We start from the raw sequence: 19,218 nt of genomic DNA, 5'->3' as shown, positions 1-19,218 counted from the left end.
CTGATACAACTAAATATCACACTAGGAAACGCAGTGGGTGTAAGGTTTTCTTCCAGCCCAGCACAAACACACCTGATACAACTAAATATCACACTAGGAAACGCAGTGGGTGTAAGGTTTTCTTCCAGCCCAGCACAAACACACCTGGTACAACTAAAATTACGACGAGTTGATATGTTGAAGCATAATTCATGTTCTGCGTTTGTTAAGGGATTAAACAATGAACACTCTATGGCTCTCCAGACACAAGTCTGGCCCCTCCTGATGGATGGTCACAACACAGCGAGGAGGGTTGAATACAGCATGGACTCTGAAGTTCACCAGCGTTCCGTGTCTCCGTCGCTAATGATCTTGTCAGCCTGTTTCACTGTTTCCCTAAATGTTCTTCACCACCGGTCCTTCACAAGTGCCCTTCTCTGCTCTTCACCAAACAATGTTGAAGACAAAGACAACTCCTACTCAACACCCATTCCTACTCTGTCTCTTAATCCCCAGAGGGTAAACCCAGGACAGAGAGAGGTAGGTGAATGAGGTAGCAGTCAGAGCAGGGCTGAGACAGTCCTGAAATGGACTTCCCACTGCTGCCATAGGCAGGCAATATCATGCATGTATAAAACCGCACTCAATATATTGGCCCACATAAGGCTAATGTGATAAGGCATTGCAAATGATACTTATGGACAAAAACATTTTCAAACATACTTTATTTGACCTTCATCCTATCAGGGTGGAGTACCATTAAGACCAAGGTATATTTTACAAGGGAGCCCTGCACAAATAATGTTCTTCAGCAATGGGTTAAATCAAATTAAAGTTGATTATTCAAGTGCAGCGAAATGCTTATGTTTCTAGCGCCAACAGTGCAGTATATCTAGCAATACAATAACAATACACACATAATCCAAAAATAAAAAAACATCCCAAGAAATGAAGAAATATCAGAGCGAGCAAGATCAGAGCAATGTTAGAGTCAGTCAGGAATACAAACAAATATATACAGTACCTTCGGAAAGTACTCTGACCACTTGACTTTTTCCACATTTTGTTCCGTTACAGCCTTATTCTAAAATGTATTAAATAAATAAAACATTTCAGCAATCTACATAAAATACCCCATAACATGTTTTTAGAATTTTTTGCAAATGTATTAAATAAATAAAACAGAAATACCTTATTTACATAAGTATTCAGACCCTTCGCTATGAGACTTGAAAATTAGCTCAGGTGCATCCTGTTTCCATTGATCATCCTTGAGATGTTTCTACAATATTATTGGAGTTCACCTGTGGTAAATTCAATTGATTGGACATGATTTGGAAAGACCACACCTGTCTATATAAGGTCCCACAGTTGACAGTGCATGTCAGAGCAAAATCCAAGCCATGAGGTCGAAGGAATTGTCTGTAGAGATCCAAGACAGGATTGTGTCGAGGTACAGATCTGGGGAAGGGTACCAAAACATGGCTATAGCATTGAAGGTCCCCAGAACACAGTGGCCTCCAAAATTCTTAAATGAAAGAAGTTTGGAACCACCAAGATGCTTCCTAGAGCTGGCTGCCCGGCCAAACTGAGCAATCGGGGGAAAAGGGTCTTGGTCAGGGGGGTGACAGAGAACCCGATGGTCACTCTGACAGAATGATGGGAGAACAGTAAACTGAGCCACAGGGAAGACTGTAACTATAACTCTGGAATTAAACCATCACTGTAGGAAATACAATGGCTTTAGTCATAGTCATGGATAGGTTTAATTATTCATCTGTTGAAATAATCTAACCACCGATCATTCATCAAGTGTTATTCTGTAAATATAAATGTACTAGATATGAAGGTTATATAAACACACGACTTCTCTCTGTGTAGAAGTGATATTCAGAAAACACTTCATCTCATTCTGCTTTGCAGAAGATCTATTCAATGTTTTGACTTCATAGCTAGTTCCTTTTCTTTTTATGTTCATTGCAATAGACACAGAGTGTTAAAGCTCAATCACTTTCCACAGAGAACACACATCCACATCACCACCAGACAGTAATGGCTCCTTTAAAAAAAGCAGCCACCATGAACTAAAGCAGTTGTTCCCAACCAGGGGTACTAGGACCAGCGTAAGACCCTTACCGGTATAGACAGGGGAAAGAAAGTATATTTTATAATAACGCATGGAACAGAGAAGCGCCTTGAATGGGTGTGGACAATTACTCAACTGTGCATTGGTTTATGAATGAGCCACTGTGCATGCGGTGAATGATTCTGTGATCGACATTCTCTGCGTGATTAACACCTAAGGTTAAAGTTCATCATACACTTTCGCGATTTGTTTTTTTAAATAGAGCAGCTGTAACTTTTGGGTGGGAATATTGTACATGCATAATATCATTCTAAGATATATATGTACGCAAATAAATGCAAAAAATGCCACGTCTTCACTTACAAAAATCAGATGTTGAATATGTGCTATCGCGGCAGGCTGCTCAATCAAGATCAGGAATACTCGATCACCCTGGACAGCTATCGGCCAAGTAGGGGAAGAAACTCTGAATTTCGTACAATTTTATCCGGATAAGTTAAACGTTAAGAAGATATTATATTTCTTCCTAACTTGTTTTGATTATAAGGTTGTTATGTTTTAGAAAACTATGCGGAAGTAATGGTAATGAAAGATAGCAGGTCTCGCTCATCAAGAAATTGCTAATGTTTTGTGTAACCAGGTAGATAGCTAGCTAGCTAATATTCAGTGCTTGTACAGAAATGTACTGTGTGTATTAAGTACATTCTGAATTGGAAGCTGGCGAGGGTTTGCTGCACTGATAATGAAAATCGTACCACGACTCAGAGAGATGAATAGCCACAAGTGGCAGTGAGTTTAACGTAGCATGCTAAGCTAACTAGCTAACAATTAGCTGTGCTTTTACAGGACAGGAGGTAGCCACGTATGAACCTCTGTCCAGTCGTAGGTGCCTAATTCCTGCTTGTAACATACTAGCTACAAAGTGTTCCTTTAGCAGGATATATATATTAGATATCCCCAAAAAGTCTTAATCTAGAAGGAGCGCGCGTTTTGGTCCATAGTTCTGAAATGTTATAAACCGGAGCCTCGCGTGCTTCCGGGTTCGATGTTGCATTGAGCAGATGATGAAGCGGATCATCTGGGTGATCTCAGGACTAAACAGAAGGATGATGAAGCTACTGGTGGCCCTCGCGTTGATCGCCTACATTGCCTGTGAGTATAGTATGTCTGCAATACTATTGTATAGGCCTACTGTGTTGCAGTAAGCTCAGCTCAATCAATACCTTTTGTGTCTGGTTCTCAGTCTCTCGAATCCAACAACAGGCCTTAATGGCAAGACTAACTTTTGTTTATATTGCCAAAATGGCCTGAACAGTAGGTGGTAGTATCCCACTTATACAATAATCAGGATGACAATAATGCTGGTGATGGTAGTTATGATGATGATGAAGGCAATTCAGGTCTAACTGTCTGAATATTGTCTTCCTGAGTGTCTATGCAATGGAGTATGTTTGCAGTGATAAGGCTAATATGGGTCTCATCTCAAGTCTCTACTGCTGGAAGGTCAATGGGCAGGGTCAGAGTACTCTCACATTAATAACAATATAGGTCTAGTCAATAGAAGGCTCTAGGCCTTGTTATTTCCCCTTCATGACTGGGAGGGTTGTTTGAGGGTGTGAGCAGAGCACACTAGTCCATTCAGTGATAGAACTGCCAGGGACCTAAAGATGCGATATTATCACTATACTTAGGTGCCCAATATGTATTGACATCACAATTCTTTAAACAGGTTAACATCCACAGACATTAAACTCTACGTTTAAAATCACCATTGGCCTCATAGCGAAATTCCTGAGTGGTTTCCTTCATCTCCGGCAACTGAGTTAGGAAGGACGCCTGTACCTTTATAGTGACTGGGTGTATTGATACACCATCAAAAGTGTAATTAATAACTTCACCATGCTTAAAGGGATATTCAATGTCTGCTTTTTTATTTTTTACCCACCTACCAATATGTGCCCTTCTTTATGAGGCATTGGAAAACCTCCCTGGTCTTTGTTGTTGAATCTGTTTGAAATTCACTGCTCGACTGAGGGACCTTACAATTATCTGTATGTGTGGGGTACAGAGATGAGGTTGTCATTCAAAAATCAAGTTAAACACTATTATTGCACACAGAGTGAGTCCATGGAACTTTATGTGACTTGTTAAGCAAATGTTTACTTCTGAACTTATTTAGGTTTGTCATAACAAAAGGGTTTGAATTCTTAATGCCTCAAGATATTTGAGCTTTAAATATTTAATTTGTTACAATTTCAAAAAACATAATTCCACTTTGAAATTGTAGGGTATTGTGTATAAACCGGTGACAAAACATTCTTAATTTAATCCATTTAAAAATGAGTCTGTAACACAACAAAATGTTGGAAAAAGTCAAGGGGTGTGAGTACTTTCTGAAGGCTCTGTACATGTACAGTTGAAGTCAGAAGTTTACATACACCTTAGTCAAATACATTTAAACTCAGTTTTTCACAATTCCTGACATTTAGTCCTAGTAAAAATTCCCTGTTTTAGGTCAGTTAGGATCACCACTTTATTTTAAGAATGTGAAATGTCAGAATAATAGTAGAGAATGATTTATTTCAGCTTTTATTTCTTTCATCACATTCCCAGTGGGTCAGAAGTTTACATACAAATCAAATCAAAGTTTATTTGTCACGTGCGCCGAAGACAACAGGTGTAGACCTTACAGTGAAATGCTTACTTACAGGCTCTAACCAATAGTGCAAGAAAGGTATTAGGTGAACAATAGGTAGGTAAAGAAATAAAAACAATCTAGAAAAAAGAAACGCACACCTATAAAGGCGAGGTGCTGGCTAGCGGAGCAGAACACTAGAAAATAAAGGAAAGCCGCACACTCTAAGAGCTCAGATGCAAAAATTTTAATAACCAACGTTTCGACAGCTAAGCTGTCTTCATCAGAAATAAAAACAACAGTAAACAGACAGGCTATATACAGTAGCGAGGCTATAAAAGTAGCGAGGCTACATACAGACACTGGTTAGTCGGGCTGATTGAGGTAGTATGTACATGTAGATATGGTTAAAGTGACTATGCATATATGATAAACAGAAAGTAGCAGTAGCGTAAAAGAGGGCTTGGCGGGTGGTGGGTGGCGGGACACAATGCAGATAGCCCGGTTAGCCAATGTGCGGGAGCACTGGTTGGTCGGCCCAATTGAGGTAGTATGTACATGAATGTATAGTTAAAGAGACTATGCATATATGATAATCAGAGAGTAGCAGCAGCGTAAAAAGAGGGGTTGGGGGGCACACAATGCATATAGTCCGGGTAGCCATTTGATTACCTGTTCAGGAGTCTTATGTCTTGGGGGTAAAAACTGTTGAGAAGCCTTTTTTTTGTCCTAGACTTGGCACTCCGGTACCGCTTGCCATGCGGTAGTAGAGAAAACAGTCTATGACTGGGGTGGCTGGGGTCTTTGACAATTTTTAGGGCCTTCCTCTGACACCGCCTGGTGTAGAGGTCCTGGATGGCAGGCAGCTTAGCCCCTGTAATGTACTGGGCCGTACACACTACCCTCTGTAGTGTGTACGGCCCAATTAGTATTTGGTAGCATTGCCTTTAAATTGTTTAACTTGGGTCAAACGTTTCGGGTAGACTTCCACAAGCTTTCCACAATAAGTTGGGTGAATTTTGGCCCATTCCTCCTGACAGAGCTGGTGTAACTGAGTCAGGTTTTGTAGGCCTCCTTGCTCGCACACGCTTTTTCAGTTCTGCCCACAAATTTTCTATAGGTGTATACATTGTCCCCATGTGCAGTTGCAAACCATAGTCTGGCTTTTTTATGGCGGTTTTGGAGCAGTGGCTTCTTCCTTGCTGAGCGGCCTTTCAGGTTATGTCGATATAGGACTCGCTTTACTGTGGATATAGATACTTTTGTACCGGTTTCCTCCAGCATCTTCACAAGGACCTTTACTGTTGTTCTGGGATTGATTTGCACTTTTCGCACCAAAGTACGTTCATCTCTAGGAGACAGAACGCATCTCCTTCCTGAGCGGTATGATGGCTGCGTGGTCCCTTGGTGTTTATACTTGCGTACTATTGTTTGTATATATGGATGTGGTACCTTCAGGCGTTTGGAAATTGCTCCCAAGAATGAACCAGACTTGTTGGAGGTCTACAAGGTCTTGGCTGATTTTTCTTTTGATTTTCCCATGATGTCAAGCAAAGAGGTACTGAGTTTGAAGGTAGGCCTTGAAATACATCCACAGGTACACCTCCAATTGACTCAAATGTTGGAGTTTTCCAAGCTGTTTAAAGGCACAGTCAATTTAGTGTATGTGAACTTGTGACCCACTGGAATTGTGATACAGTGAATTATAAGTGAAATAATCTATCTGTAAGCAATTGTTGGACAAATGACTTGTCATGCACAAAGCAGATGTCCTAACAGACTTGTCAAAACTATAGTTTGTTAACAAGAAATTTGTGGAGTGGTTGAAAAACGAGTTTTAATGACTCCATCCTAAGTGTATGTTAACTTTGGACTTCAACTGTACATATGTACCTCCTGTACCTCGTACCCCAGCACATCGACTCGGTACTGGTACCCTGTCTATATAGTGAAGTTGTCATTACTCATTTTGTATTTGTTATTACTTGTCTATTTTTCTCTATTTTCTCTCTCTGGTTTGTTGGGAAGGGCTCCCGTAAGTAAGAATTTCGCTGTTAGTCTTCACCCGTAGCTTATGATGGACGTGACGAATAACATTTGATTTGATACTATATGTATTGCGATTCGATACTGCTTGCAATTTGATGTTCCAAACATATTGCTCACTATATGTCTGCTGCGGAGACCAAAGAGAGCTTAGTTTCGATCAGTCATAGAAAGGACATCACTACGAGCTGTAGTAGAACGACTTAATGGTGACTTGCTATTAAGTTGTAGTAGGGGTCTTACTTTACTGTCCTTACATAACAAGCCTTTGTCTGAGAATTCTTATTTCTGTTGTGTACTTGTTGTCATCATGCCAATCCTTTCAAGAGAATTTAGAAGAGAGATTTTATTGATACTTTTTCCAGAAGTGCCCCAAATCCATCAATTCTCTTGCCTGTCGCTGCCCTCCTACACCCCACTCCTCCTATTGATTTCCTATAGAGTAGACAAAGAACGACACTGACTCGGTCCTCTGCTCCATTCTCTACAAAATGTCAGACGCCAGTCACAGGGCTCTGGAGCAGAGCAGAGACATCCAGGATGGACGAGACACAGCCAGGCTGGCTGCTGTCCCCTGGCCAGCTGTTCACCAGGGTGTCTATCTGGAGAGGGAAGACTGGGATGTAGAGCTAGTTATAGTTTTATACATATTTTTAGACATTTGTTTAGGAGTTAGCCTTGGAAGTGTAGGGATTCATAGTTTGCCTAAAATAAAAAGTGTGGCAGTATCTGGGTGTTAATTAGGCTTGTTGTTACACTTGTTTTGTTTTTGCTTCTAGGCCTAATGCACTGCTTTGTTCTCCACAGCTCATGTAAAAAAACAACACCTCTGAATTAAGAGAACATTGGACCCCATCTCATTATAATCACATTCCCTGGCATTTTAAATGGATAAAATTGAAAAAACACACAGTCACATTCACAGAACAAGATTCACTCAATTATTTCCCTTGAACATTTATTTCCCAATTAGCCACTGTGTGTGGCCTTTGGCAAGCTGCCAGGGTTTTGGAGGGAGAGTAAAGCCCCAGCTGCTCTTAGGACTAGGTCTGGGCAGTCCCTTACAAAAAAAGATTGCAGTTTTGAAACTGCAGTAAAAGTGCAGTAACTGCAGTTGAGTCGACTGGTATTTTGGATGCAGTAATTTTACAGAATAACTGCAGTTATACTGCCCTCTAACTGCAGTTACACTGCAAAATTACTGCAGTAAAAAAAACGGTGTTATTTTGGATGCAGTATTTGCCACATACTGCAGTTACACTCCACTCTTACTTTCAAACTTTTTCCGTAAGGGTCATTAGATTAATTTGGCGCAATGAACCAATTGCTCGTATCACAAGAATTAAGTTTGTGTTTTTTTTAAATTGTTTAATTATTTTTGTTCTCGTCTACTTCTGTGCTGTGCGAACTGTGCACCTTCCCACTCATACACCAATACCAAACTCCTCCCCCGACACACAACAACATTGACGAAGGTTCACTTCTTCCTCTCTCACAACAAGCAGTTTCAACTCGCTATATGAGGTTTAGTACAACAGAATCGGTGATATGGACACCGAAACACATTGACATTATTTTACTGTAATAGAGGAGAAGTTAACTTGTCTAACAATACCCTTTTATGTCTCAACTCCTAAAATTTAGAACAGGGCTGATCCTACTAAAGCGCGAGTGTCAATGACCATGATTATGGAAAATGAAGGCTCAGTTTCGGTCCGCACGGTATTGCGGTACCACGTACCAGAGGTCTGCACTACAATGTTCTTACCGCTAGCAGCATTTTAGCCACAGACTTATGTGCTAGCTGTCTAGTCTGTGTTATAGAAATGTGCAATGAGCAATAAAATACGCTTTCATATGAGGAATTGGCAACTCATTTTCGTTCTGCGAATTAAGCATCTTCTTATCCAGGTAGGTCACATGATTTCAACATCTATACAAAGTGAACAAGCCGTGTTGTTCAAATAGTTGAAGATGGACAGGAGGGTGTATTCATAACAGTTAGACTGTTCTACCTTGTTCGCAAGCAAATAGATCCCAAAAAAATGAAATGAAGAAACATCAGAACGAGCAATGTCAGAGACTGGAATATAAATATATATACATGTATATAAAACACTGACTGTACAAAACATTAGGTGTTGGTATGACCTTAATAATTCCATATCATTGTATTCCCCCCACCCCCATCTGAGAGCCCTCGCCTCCTCCCTGTAGGCTGTCTCATCGTTGTTGGTAATCAAGCCTACTACTGTTGTGTTGTCTGCAAACTTGATGATTGAGTTGGAGTCGTGCATGGCCACGCAGTCATGGGTGAACAGGGAGTACAGGAGGGGCTGAGCACGCACCCTTGTGGGGCCCCAGTGTTGAGGATCAGCGAAGTGGAGATGTTGTTTCCTACCTTCACCACCTCGGGGCGGCCCGTCAGGAAGTCCAGGACCCAATTGCACAGGACGGGGTGAGACCCAGGGCTTCAAGCTTAATGATGAGCTTGGAGGCTACTATGGTGTTGAATGCTGAGCTGTAGTCAGTGAACAGCATTCTACATAGGTATTCCTCTTGTCCAGATGGGATAGGGCAGTGTGATGGCAATCGCATAGTATATGGACCTATTGGGGCGGTAAGCAAATTGAAGTGGGTCTAGGGTGACAGGTAAGTTGGAGGTGATATGAACCTTGACTAGTCTCTCAAAGCACTTCATGATGACAGAAGTGAGTGCTACAGGGCAATAGACATTTAGTGTAGTTCATTTAGTTCTTGGATACAGGAACAATGGTGGCCATCTTGAAGCATGTGGGGACAACAGACTGGGATAGGGAGAGATTGAATATGTCCATAAACACACCAGCCAGCTGGTCTGCGTGTGCTCTGAGGACCCGGCTAGGGATGCTGTCTGGACCGGCAGCCTTGCGAGGGTTAACACGTTTAAATGTCTTACGTCGGCCACGAGAGAAGGAGAGCCCACAGTTCTTGGTAGCGGGCCGCGTAAGTGGCACTGTATTATCCTCAAAGCGGGCAAAGAAGGTGTTTAGTTTGTCTGGAAGCAAGATGTCGGTGTCTGTGACGTGGCTGGTTTTCCTTTTGTAGTCCATGATTGTCTGAAGGCCCTGCCACGTACGTCTTGTGTCTGAGCTGTTGACTTGCGACTCCACTTTGTCTCTATACTCACATTTTGCTTGTTTTATTGCCTTGCGTAGGGAATAACTACACTGTTTGTATTTGGCCATATTGCCAGTTGCCTTTCCATGGTTAAATGCGGTTGTTCGCGCTTTCAGTTTTGCACATCTATCCACGGTTTCTGGTTAAGGTAGGTTTTAATAGTCAAAGTGGGTATAACATCTCCTATACACTTCCTTATAAACTCACTCACCAAATTAGCCTATACCTCAATATTATTCTCTGAGGCTACCCAGAACATATCCCAGTCTGCGTAATCAAAACAATCTTGAAGCGTGGATTCCGATTGGTCAGACCAGCATTGAATAGTCTTTAGCACGGGTACTTCCTATTTGAGTTTCTACCTATAGGAGCTGAGGAGCAAAATAGAGTCGTGGTCAGATTTGCCAAAAGGAGGGCAGGGCAGGGCCTTGTATGCATCGCGGAAGTTAGAGTAACAGCGGTACAGCGTTTTTCCTGTGCGAGTGCTACAGATGATATGCTGATAGAATTTAAGTAGCCTTGTTCTCAAATTAGCTTTGTTCAAGTCCCCAGCTACAATAAATGCAGCCTCAGGATATATGGTTTCCAGTTTGCATAGAGTCCAGTGAAGTTCCTTGAGGGCCGTCGTGGTATCGGCCTGAGGGGGGGTTATACACGGCTGTGACAATAACGGAAGAGAATTCTCTTGGGAGATAATACGGTCGGCATTTGATTGTGAGGAATTCTAAGTCGGGTGAACAAAAGGGCTTGAGTTCCTGTATGTTGTTACAGTTACACCATGAGTCGTTTAATCATAAAACATATACTCCCGCTAGCACATTCAGCATTACTCACTCCAACAGCCACCCGCCCACCTAGTCAGTCAGTGTTCATGGGAGACAGCTTCTTACTGCCCTTGGGAGTCTCATTCAACAACCCATCGCAAAGGATTTTTCCTCTTTCAATTGAAGACATTGTATGCTTCAATCAATATTTGCTTGCACACGTACTGGTTGAATGGGTTGTGAATGTGTGACATCGATCACAATTGAGGGTGTTCCTAAGCCACTTTGATCCAGTTGGCACTACAATGGAAGTGCTTTGTCTTTTATTGTTTTGCATTCTCTTATGCACGCACACACACACACACACACACCGCTAAGACTTAGGCTAGTCAACGGCGTATGTTTGTCACCAAGTCACAGTGTACAAAGTGTGGATTTTCCCTTGCATATCATCTCTCTTGCTCTCTCGCCCTCTCTCCTACCTCTCCATGTCTCTGCCTTTCCTTTTGAGGCTCTAGTCCATTAGCGTGGAGATCCTGAAGGCCAACTGCTGCTTGTAGACTAAGTGGCTGGCTGCGACAACACATACAGCATAAGCTAGGTTAGCCGCTGGCCAGACTAGAGATGGAGTTAGATCAAGTTCAGGGCCAGCCACTCTACTCCAAGTAGGGCAGATAGATGAGCCCCAGTTGGATGGCAGGTTGGTTGGCAGGGAGGGGGAAGAGAGACACTTGCCCTGGGTTGTTTATGACTGGAGAGAGAGATGGATAGATGGGTATGGCAGATAAGTATATGTGACAGTTATTGCTACAGTTTCCTTATTACATCTGGAGTTTGGCTATCTGTAACAGTAGGCTGTTGCAATCTCTCATGTTCCCCTGTGTCCTGTTTCCCTCGCTCCGTCTCTCTCTCCTCTCTCTCCCTGCCTGCCTGCCTCAGGCATTCCCTGGCACCAAGACTGGACTAGACTGTGTCTCCTGGTTTTGTGAGGCAGAGAAGCACGAGAGAAGGCTAGAATCGGAGACAGGAGGAGAGTGAACTGCAGGCGAGCTGAATACAGAGTATCCCTGTTTATAGGAACAAGGCTATCAAACTGTCACAGGCCACTAGCAGGTCATACTGTAGCAAGGTGTGTGTGTGTGTGTGTGTGTGTGTGTGTGTGTGTTCACCTATATGATACACTCAGAAATACACAAACCAGAGCGCGTTGGGGGATATTTCTCCTTTTCCCTAGCCATATTGATTTATTTACAGAGGATTGACACCCACCATCTCAGATTGTTCTGAAGTTGTTTCTGTAGTTAGAAACAGATTATCATTTCTGATACATTATTTTGATGAAATATAATTTGATCTGAGATATTGAGCTAATTGATTGCACCCAAATTGGCTATTTTAATTAATTGGATTCATATAATCGTAAATAAATATACTACCTAACATCTGATTTGGACCATAATTATTCTTAATAATATATAAGACATGAGGAGTCCAATTACAGTGGGCATCAGAACTATTCACCCCCTCAGATTTTTTCACATTTTGTTTTTTCTTCTATTTATATATATATATTTTACAAAATAATACAAATTAAATAACAAAAATATAGTAGTTGCATAAGTATTCACCCCCTTTGTTTAGACAAGCCTATTTTAGTTCTGGAGTAGAATTTGCCTGAACAAATCACATAATAAGTTCCATGGACTCAGTATGAAATAATAGGGGTTAACATGACTTTTTAATGACTGTCTCTTCCTCTTTCCCCCATATATACAACAGCTGTGTAATGTTCCTCAGTCAAGTAATGGATTTCAAGCACAGATTCGACTACAAAGACCAGGGAGCTTTTCAGAAGCCTCATAAAGAAGGGCAGTGATTTGTAGATGGGTAACAATAACAAGTCACACATTGAATATCTCTTTTAAGCATGGTAAAGTTAATAATGTTGCTGTGGAGGATGTATTAAACCACTCAGATACATCAGAGATACAGTCGTCTTTCTGAACTGAGCTCAGGACAGGAAGGAAAATGCTCAGGGATGTCCATGATGATGATTGGTGATTTTAAAACAGCTACGGAGTTCAATGGCTGGGATGGGAGAAAACAGGATGGATCGACAACATTGTTGTGACTCCACAATAACAACCTAAATGACAGAGTGAAAAGAATGACAAAAATATGCAAAATCCTGTCTGCAACAAGGCACTAAAGTAATACTGAAGGGGAAAAAAGCACTGCAAAGGAATACACTTTTTGCCCTAAATGCAAATTATTATTTTTTTTTTTTCTTTAACCTTTAACTAGACAAGTCAGGAAAGGACATGCAAACAAAGCCTTATTTTTGGGGCATGCTTGACATTGGCAAAGAATGGGGAGTTTTTCAGGATAAAAAGAAACGGAATAGAGCTAAGCACAGGCAAAATCCTAGAGGAAAACCTGCTTCAGTCTGCTTTCCACCAGACACTGGGAATGGAATTCACCTTTCAGCAGGACAGTAATTTACAACACAAGGCCAAATCCACACTGGAGTTGCTTACTACCAAAGTTACAGTTTTGACTTATATCTACTTTAAAAATCTATTGCAAGACTTAAAAACTGCTGTCTAGCCATGTTCCCCAACAATTTAGAAACAAATAAGATTAGCATTCCTGCAACATTATTTTGTTGAAATATATTTTGAACTCGGAGAAACTAAGCTAATTGATTGCACCTAAATTGGCCATTTTAAATTATAGGATTCATATAATATTCAATAATTATAGTACCGAACATCCGATTTGGACCAAACTTTTTTCTAACAATGAGTAAGACATGAGGAATCCAAAAAAGTGGACATGAGGAATTCAAAACACCACAAACCCCATGCCAATTCTACCCCATCAACAGGTATATTAGTGTCAGTTCTATATGTTTGATAAGTAGCATGGAGCTGCGGCTTGAAGTATTGCTTCTTCAACCTATAGTGTATTCAGAGAATTTGGTGCTGGTTTTTATGCACCTATTCAGAGAGAGAAAGAGTTGTAGACCTGTATGTATAGTAATAGGAGAATGTGGATGTACAAAACCACTAAACCAGAACACTAAGCCTACACCATGTCATTGTGTGGAAGGTCATTTTGAAAAGCACCTTTTTAGTTAATGTTATCTTCCCCTTCTCTCATCCTTCTGTGTAGCTGTCTGGGGAACCTACACCAATATGAGGTACAGTATGCTTTAATGACTATTTCCTTTCTTCATAAAACAAATGCATGGATACCATGAAATTACTACACTGTCAGTCACCTCTTTCATGCTGTTCCTTTTCTATATTTCGTGCTATTTCTTTTCTATCCATTCTGTTACAATCCATTAGACTTTTTTTTCCCTTCCCACTATACTCCCTTCACCCTTAATTGCATTGGATAGATTCAAAACACACTCGACAACCCAGGACTGTTAGGGAGTTATACCCATACTCAGTCTCAACAATCTTTGTTACGTTAGAAGGAATGCACCAAAAGCACTTTAAATCATTTTTCTCCTGGCTGCTAGTGTTCATGTTTTGATTCTTATAGCTTGTAATCGGGGTAGGATTCAGACTGTAAACAGCACACGAGTTGGCTTAGCTAGCCAACTAACCATGTTACATCACTGAGTTGGTTGTTGATGTGAGCAACCAGGTGTGCTACTGTTTGATATATAAATGGACTTGGAGAGAGAGAAGAGCAACCATGTAGGACCAGCAGTGCAGATTATATAACTAGGGGTGTAGAAAGCACACGTGTGCATGCACTCTGGATTTCCCTATTTTTCTGTCTTCTTATTTTCTCTTTCTCTCTGTCTCACTGTGTGTCTCTCGCTCTTTCTCTCAGTCTCTGTCTCCTCTTCCTGATCCATGTGCGTTCATAGCCTTTGTGTGTGTATTATGTCTGTCTGATTCTTAGGTGTGTCTGTGGGCCGGTTCGAAGTCAGGGATGGAAAGATGCACTTTCATGATGAGGGGAGGGTGATGTGGGTCTTTCACTGTAATTGTATTGACATGGGGTGGGGGGGGGGGGGGGGGGAGTAGGGCTGTTGATGTGGGTCTTTCACTGTAATTGTATTGACATGGGGTGGGGGGGGGGAGTAGGGCTGTTGATGTGGGTCTTTCACTGTAATTGTATTGACATGGGGTGGGGGGGGGGGCTGTTGCGGTGATCATCTTACCGCCAACCCGGCAGTCATGAGTCGTGACCGCAGTAAAATTCCACGTGACCGTTGAGTCACGGTAATCTCCTCTTATGCACTCTGGACTTGCGTTGGTAGCAGCCAACTTGCTGACGACCGTCAGGTCGCTAATTGCCTGGTACTCGGGGCTCTATTGTCTCTCTAACCACTCTGAAATCAATGGAAAATCACATCAAACACTTATCATCAAAACAGTATAATGCTTTTAAAACCCTCACTGTGATGATCAATTTGAAGAAGTTCAACAATAGGTTGAAACATAGTTATTATGGATGTTGTTTCAAAGCCTAACACAGTGAAATAGACAGCTCTTTCAGAAGTGATGACTAATTCAAACACCCATATGCATGTTAGAGCTTCTGCATAGGCTTATTCACTGAGTGAACAAAAGGAATTGTCTGAAGAGCTCCATTCTCCAGATCTGTGCCTCGACACAATCCTGTCTCGGAGCTCTACGGACAATTCCTTCGACCTCATGGCTTGGTTTTTGCTCTGACATGCACTGTCAACTGTGGGACCTTATATAGACAGGTGTGTGCCTTTCCAAATCATGTCCAATCAATTGCATTTACCACAGGTGAACTCCAATCAAGTTGTAGAAACATCTCAAGGATGATCAATGGAAACAGGATGCAACTGAGCTCAATTTCTTGTCTCATAGCAAAGGGTCTGAATACTTACAATGCCTTGCAAAAGTATTCACCCCCTTGGCGTTTTTCCTATTTTGTTGCATTACAACCTGTAATTTAAGTGGATTTTTTATTTGGATATCATGTAATGGACATACACAAAATAGTCCAAATTAGTGAAGTGAAAAAAAAATAAAATACATTTGTTTCAAGAAATTCTAATAAATTAAAAATGGAAAGGTGATGCATGTATTCACCCCCTTTACTATGAAACTCCTAAACAAGATCTGGTGCAACCAAGTCTACCTGTGTGCAATCTAATTGTCACATGTCTGTCCCATGATCTCAGTGTATATGTACACCTGTTCTGAAAGGCCCCAGAGTCTGCAACACCACTAAGCAAGGGGCACCACCAAGCAAGCGGCACCATGAAGACCAGGGAGATCTCCAAACAGGTCAGGGACAAAGTTGTGGAGAAGTACAGATCAGGGTTCCGTTATAAAAAAGATAAGAAACTTTGAACATCCCACGGAGCACCATTAAATCCATTATTAAAAAATGGAAAGAATATGGCACCACAACAAACCTGCCAAGAGGGCCGCCCACCAAAACTCACGGACCAGGCAAGGAGGGCGTTAATCAGAGAGGCAACAAAGAGACCAAAGATAACCCTGAAGGAGCTGCAAAGCTCCACAGCGGAGATTGGAGTATCTGTCCATAGGACTGTAAGCTGTACACTCCACAGAGCTGGGCTTTACGGAAGAGTGGCCAGACAAAAATAAGCAAACATGTTTGGTGTTCGCCAAAAGGCATGTGGGAGACTCCCCAAACATATTGAAGAAGGTACTCTGGTCAGATGAGACAAAAATGTAGCTTTTTGGCCATCAAGGGAAAATGCTATGTCTGGCGCAAACCCATCACCCCGAGAACACCATCGTCAGGGACTGGGATATTGGTCAGAATTGAATTGGGGCTAAATACAGGGAAATTCTTGAGGCAATCCTGTTTCAGTCTTCCAGAGATTTGAGACTGGGACGGAGGTTCACCTTCCAGCCGGACAATAACCCTAAGCATACTGCTAAAGCAACACTCAAGTGGTTTAAGGGGAAACATTTACATTTTGGAATGGCCTAGTCAAATCCCAGACCTCAATTCAATTGAGAATCTGTGGTATGACTTAAAGATTGCTGTACACCAGCGGATCCCCTCCAACTTGAAGGAGCTGGAGCAGTTTTGCCTTGAAGAATGGGCAAAAATCCCAGTGGCTAGATGTGCCAAGCTTATAGAGACATACCCCAAGAGACTTGCAGCTGTAATTGCTGCAAAAGGTGGCTCTACAAAGTGTTGACTTTGGGAGGGTGAATAGTTATGCACGCTCAAGTTTTCTTTTTTTGTCTTATTTCTTGCTTGTTTCACAATAAAAAATATTTAGCATCTTCAAAGTGGTAGGCATGCTGTGTAAATCGAATGATAAATCACCCCCCCATTTTTGTTTTAATTCCAGGTTGTAAGGCAACAAAAATATGAAAAATGCCAAAGGGGGTGAATACTTTCGCAAGCCATTGTATGTAAATAAGGTGTCATTTTATTTTGAGTACTTCGCTTTGTCATTATGGGTATAGTGTATAAAGAGGAAGATTGGAGAGAGAGAGAGAGAGAGAGAGAGAGGGGGATTGAAGGAGAGAAAGAGGGGGATTTGAGGGAGAGAGAGAGGGGGATGGAGGGTGAGGAAGAGGGGATGGAGGGTGAGGAAGAGGGGATGGAGGGTGAGGAAGAGGGGATGGAGGGTGAGGAAGAGGGGATGGAGGGTGAGGAAGAGGGGGATGGAGGGTGAGGAAGAGGGGATGGAGGGGATGGAGGGAGCAAATGATGCAATGTAGGGAATGAGAGGAAGTGGAGAAGTAAAGGGGGAGACAACCAGACACAGCCAGACGGGGGAGAGGAGGTGGAGGAGTGGGGGACAGATAGACATACGGAGGAGCGTGGGTACCGAAAAGCAGGCTTTGTGTGGTGAGCTATTGACTCTGGGCTGAAGTGATTAGAGTTTCAATCACGCCTCACTGTATGGCTCTTTCTCTCTATCTCTAGATCCATACAGGAACATGGAGAGATGAAGATTGAGGAAAGGATTGACGAGGTGAGTTCTCTCTTCCTCACTGTTTTACATACATCATGCAATGTATGATCAATATGAATAATATAATGTCCCCAGCACAAAATCTTCCGTCCAACACACACACACAGTGTACACACACAGTATACACACACACACACAGTGTACACACTGACATGTCGCTGTGTGTGAAGGCATTTTAATTCAATCTCCCAGTCAGAGGCCTGACACCCGAGGTGTTCAAACATCTCGCTGCTTTTCTCGTTGTGCTGCGGTCAGTTTTTATCCTCTTTATCTGTCTCTTTGTTATATTTACCCAGAAGGGAAGGCCCAAACACCCGCTGAGGGAGAGCTGTAAATGATGCCGGTATAGACAGACCGACAGGCCCAATGGGAGGCCTTACTAATGATGATTTAGAGCAGGAATGGATGTCTAGAGACTCTTCCTCCTGGCGGGCCGCACTGTGCTTCTGTTCCAGCTCAGCACTAAACACACCTGATTCTAGTTGTCCTGTATACTGGACATTGTGTCACCCTGGGATGTGTTTAGCATTGTGGACAGTTTGTTACTACAAGTGTTACTACAAAGTAGTGAATATGGATTGGCTATCACTGTGCGGGAGAGAGAGAGAGAATTACCAGTCTGTTACTGAATCAAAATGGTGTCTTTATCTCTGTCAATTTCCTCATTAGAATAGGGCTCTTTCGTATCTGGATGACCTTACGGTTCAAAGTGGCTCTGAAGACTCATTTCTGGGTGTCTGCGCAGGCTGTTATCCAGGGTGACATTTCTCCCCAGACACACTGATCTCTGATTAGAAGTCTCACGCCAATGGGGGTGAAGGTGTTGTCTGGGAATGTAACAAGCAAACCTGTGTGTGTGTGCTCGTACAATGCAAGCTTAAGGGAATACAACAAACTAAATGATTGATGTGTCACTTAGTCTTGTCGTCGGGTGCGTTTGTAAACCCGGCAGGCGAAACAGTTCCACATGAAATCACACACTCCTCAGCAGATGAGCAGCCCAAACCAAACTGCTCTGAATGACTATTTAGCATTACCTTTACACTGTATGTGTCCTTACAGTAGGATAATACCATGGTAACACATTATCCCTGCAGGATCAGTCTAATCTGTCTTTATATTCTTCTGTCTCTCTTTCTCACAGGCAGTTGCTCCCCTCAGAGAGAAGATCCGGGATCTGGAGCTGAGGTATGTCTGCTTCATCACACACCTGCAAACACGCACGCACGCAGGCACGCAAACGCACGTAAACACACACACACACACACACACAAACGCACGTAAACGCAAACACACACACGCAAACACACACACGCAAACACACACACGTAAAAACACACACGTACGCACACACACACGTACGCACAAACACATTAAATCAAATGTTAATAATATCTAACAATTCACAACAATACACACAAATCTAAAAGTAAAAGAATGGATTAAAGAAATATATAAATATTAGGACGAGCAATGTCAGAACGGAATTGACTAGACTACAGTAGAATACAGTAGAGTTAATCTCCCAGCAGTGGCATGTTTATTCATAACTGTGGTCTGCTGTGCTACAGATGCT

At 42.1% G+C, this 19,218-nt stretch overlaps 1 protein-coding gene across 1 annotated transcript in view; it reads left to right on the top strand.

The window, feature by feature from the left end:
• The first annotated feature begins 2,459 nt into the window (after positions 1–2,459).
• The window catches only part of uxs1 (UDP-glucuronate decarboxylase 1), a 94,596-nt gene continuing 77,837 nt past the window's right edge, over positions 2,460–19,218 (top strand). Inside the window, exons 1-4 of the mRNA XM_029712107.1 lie at positions 2,460–3,217; positions 13,844–13,871; positions 17,594–17,642; positions 18,787–18,830. Coding sequence (XP_029567967.1) covers positions 3,127–3,217; positions 13,844–13,871; positions 17,594–17,642; positions 18,787–18,830 — 212 coding nt within the window. The 5' untranslated portion in view covers positions 2,460–3,126. The remainder of the gene's footprint in view (positions 3,218–13,843; positions 13,872–17,593; positions 17,643–18,786; positions 18,831–19,218) is intronic.

Source organism: Salmo trutta, chromosome 24 (genome assembly GCF_901001165.1).
Source record: "Salmo trutta chromosome 24, fSalTru1.1, whole genome shotgun sequence".
Classification (NCBI taxonomy): Eukaryota; Metazoa; Chordata; class Actinopteri; order Salmoniformes; family Salmonidae; genus Salmo; species Salmo trutta.
This window is presented reverse-complemented; position numbering and strand designations above follow the sequence as displayed.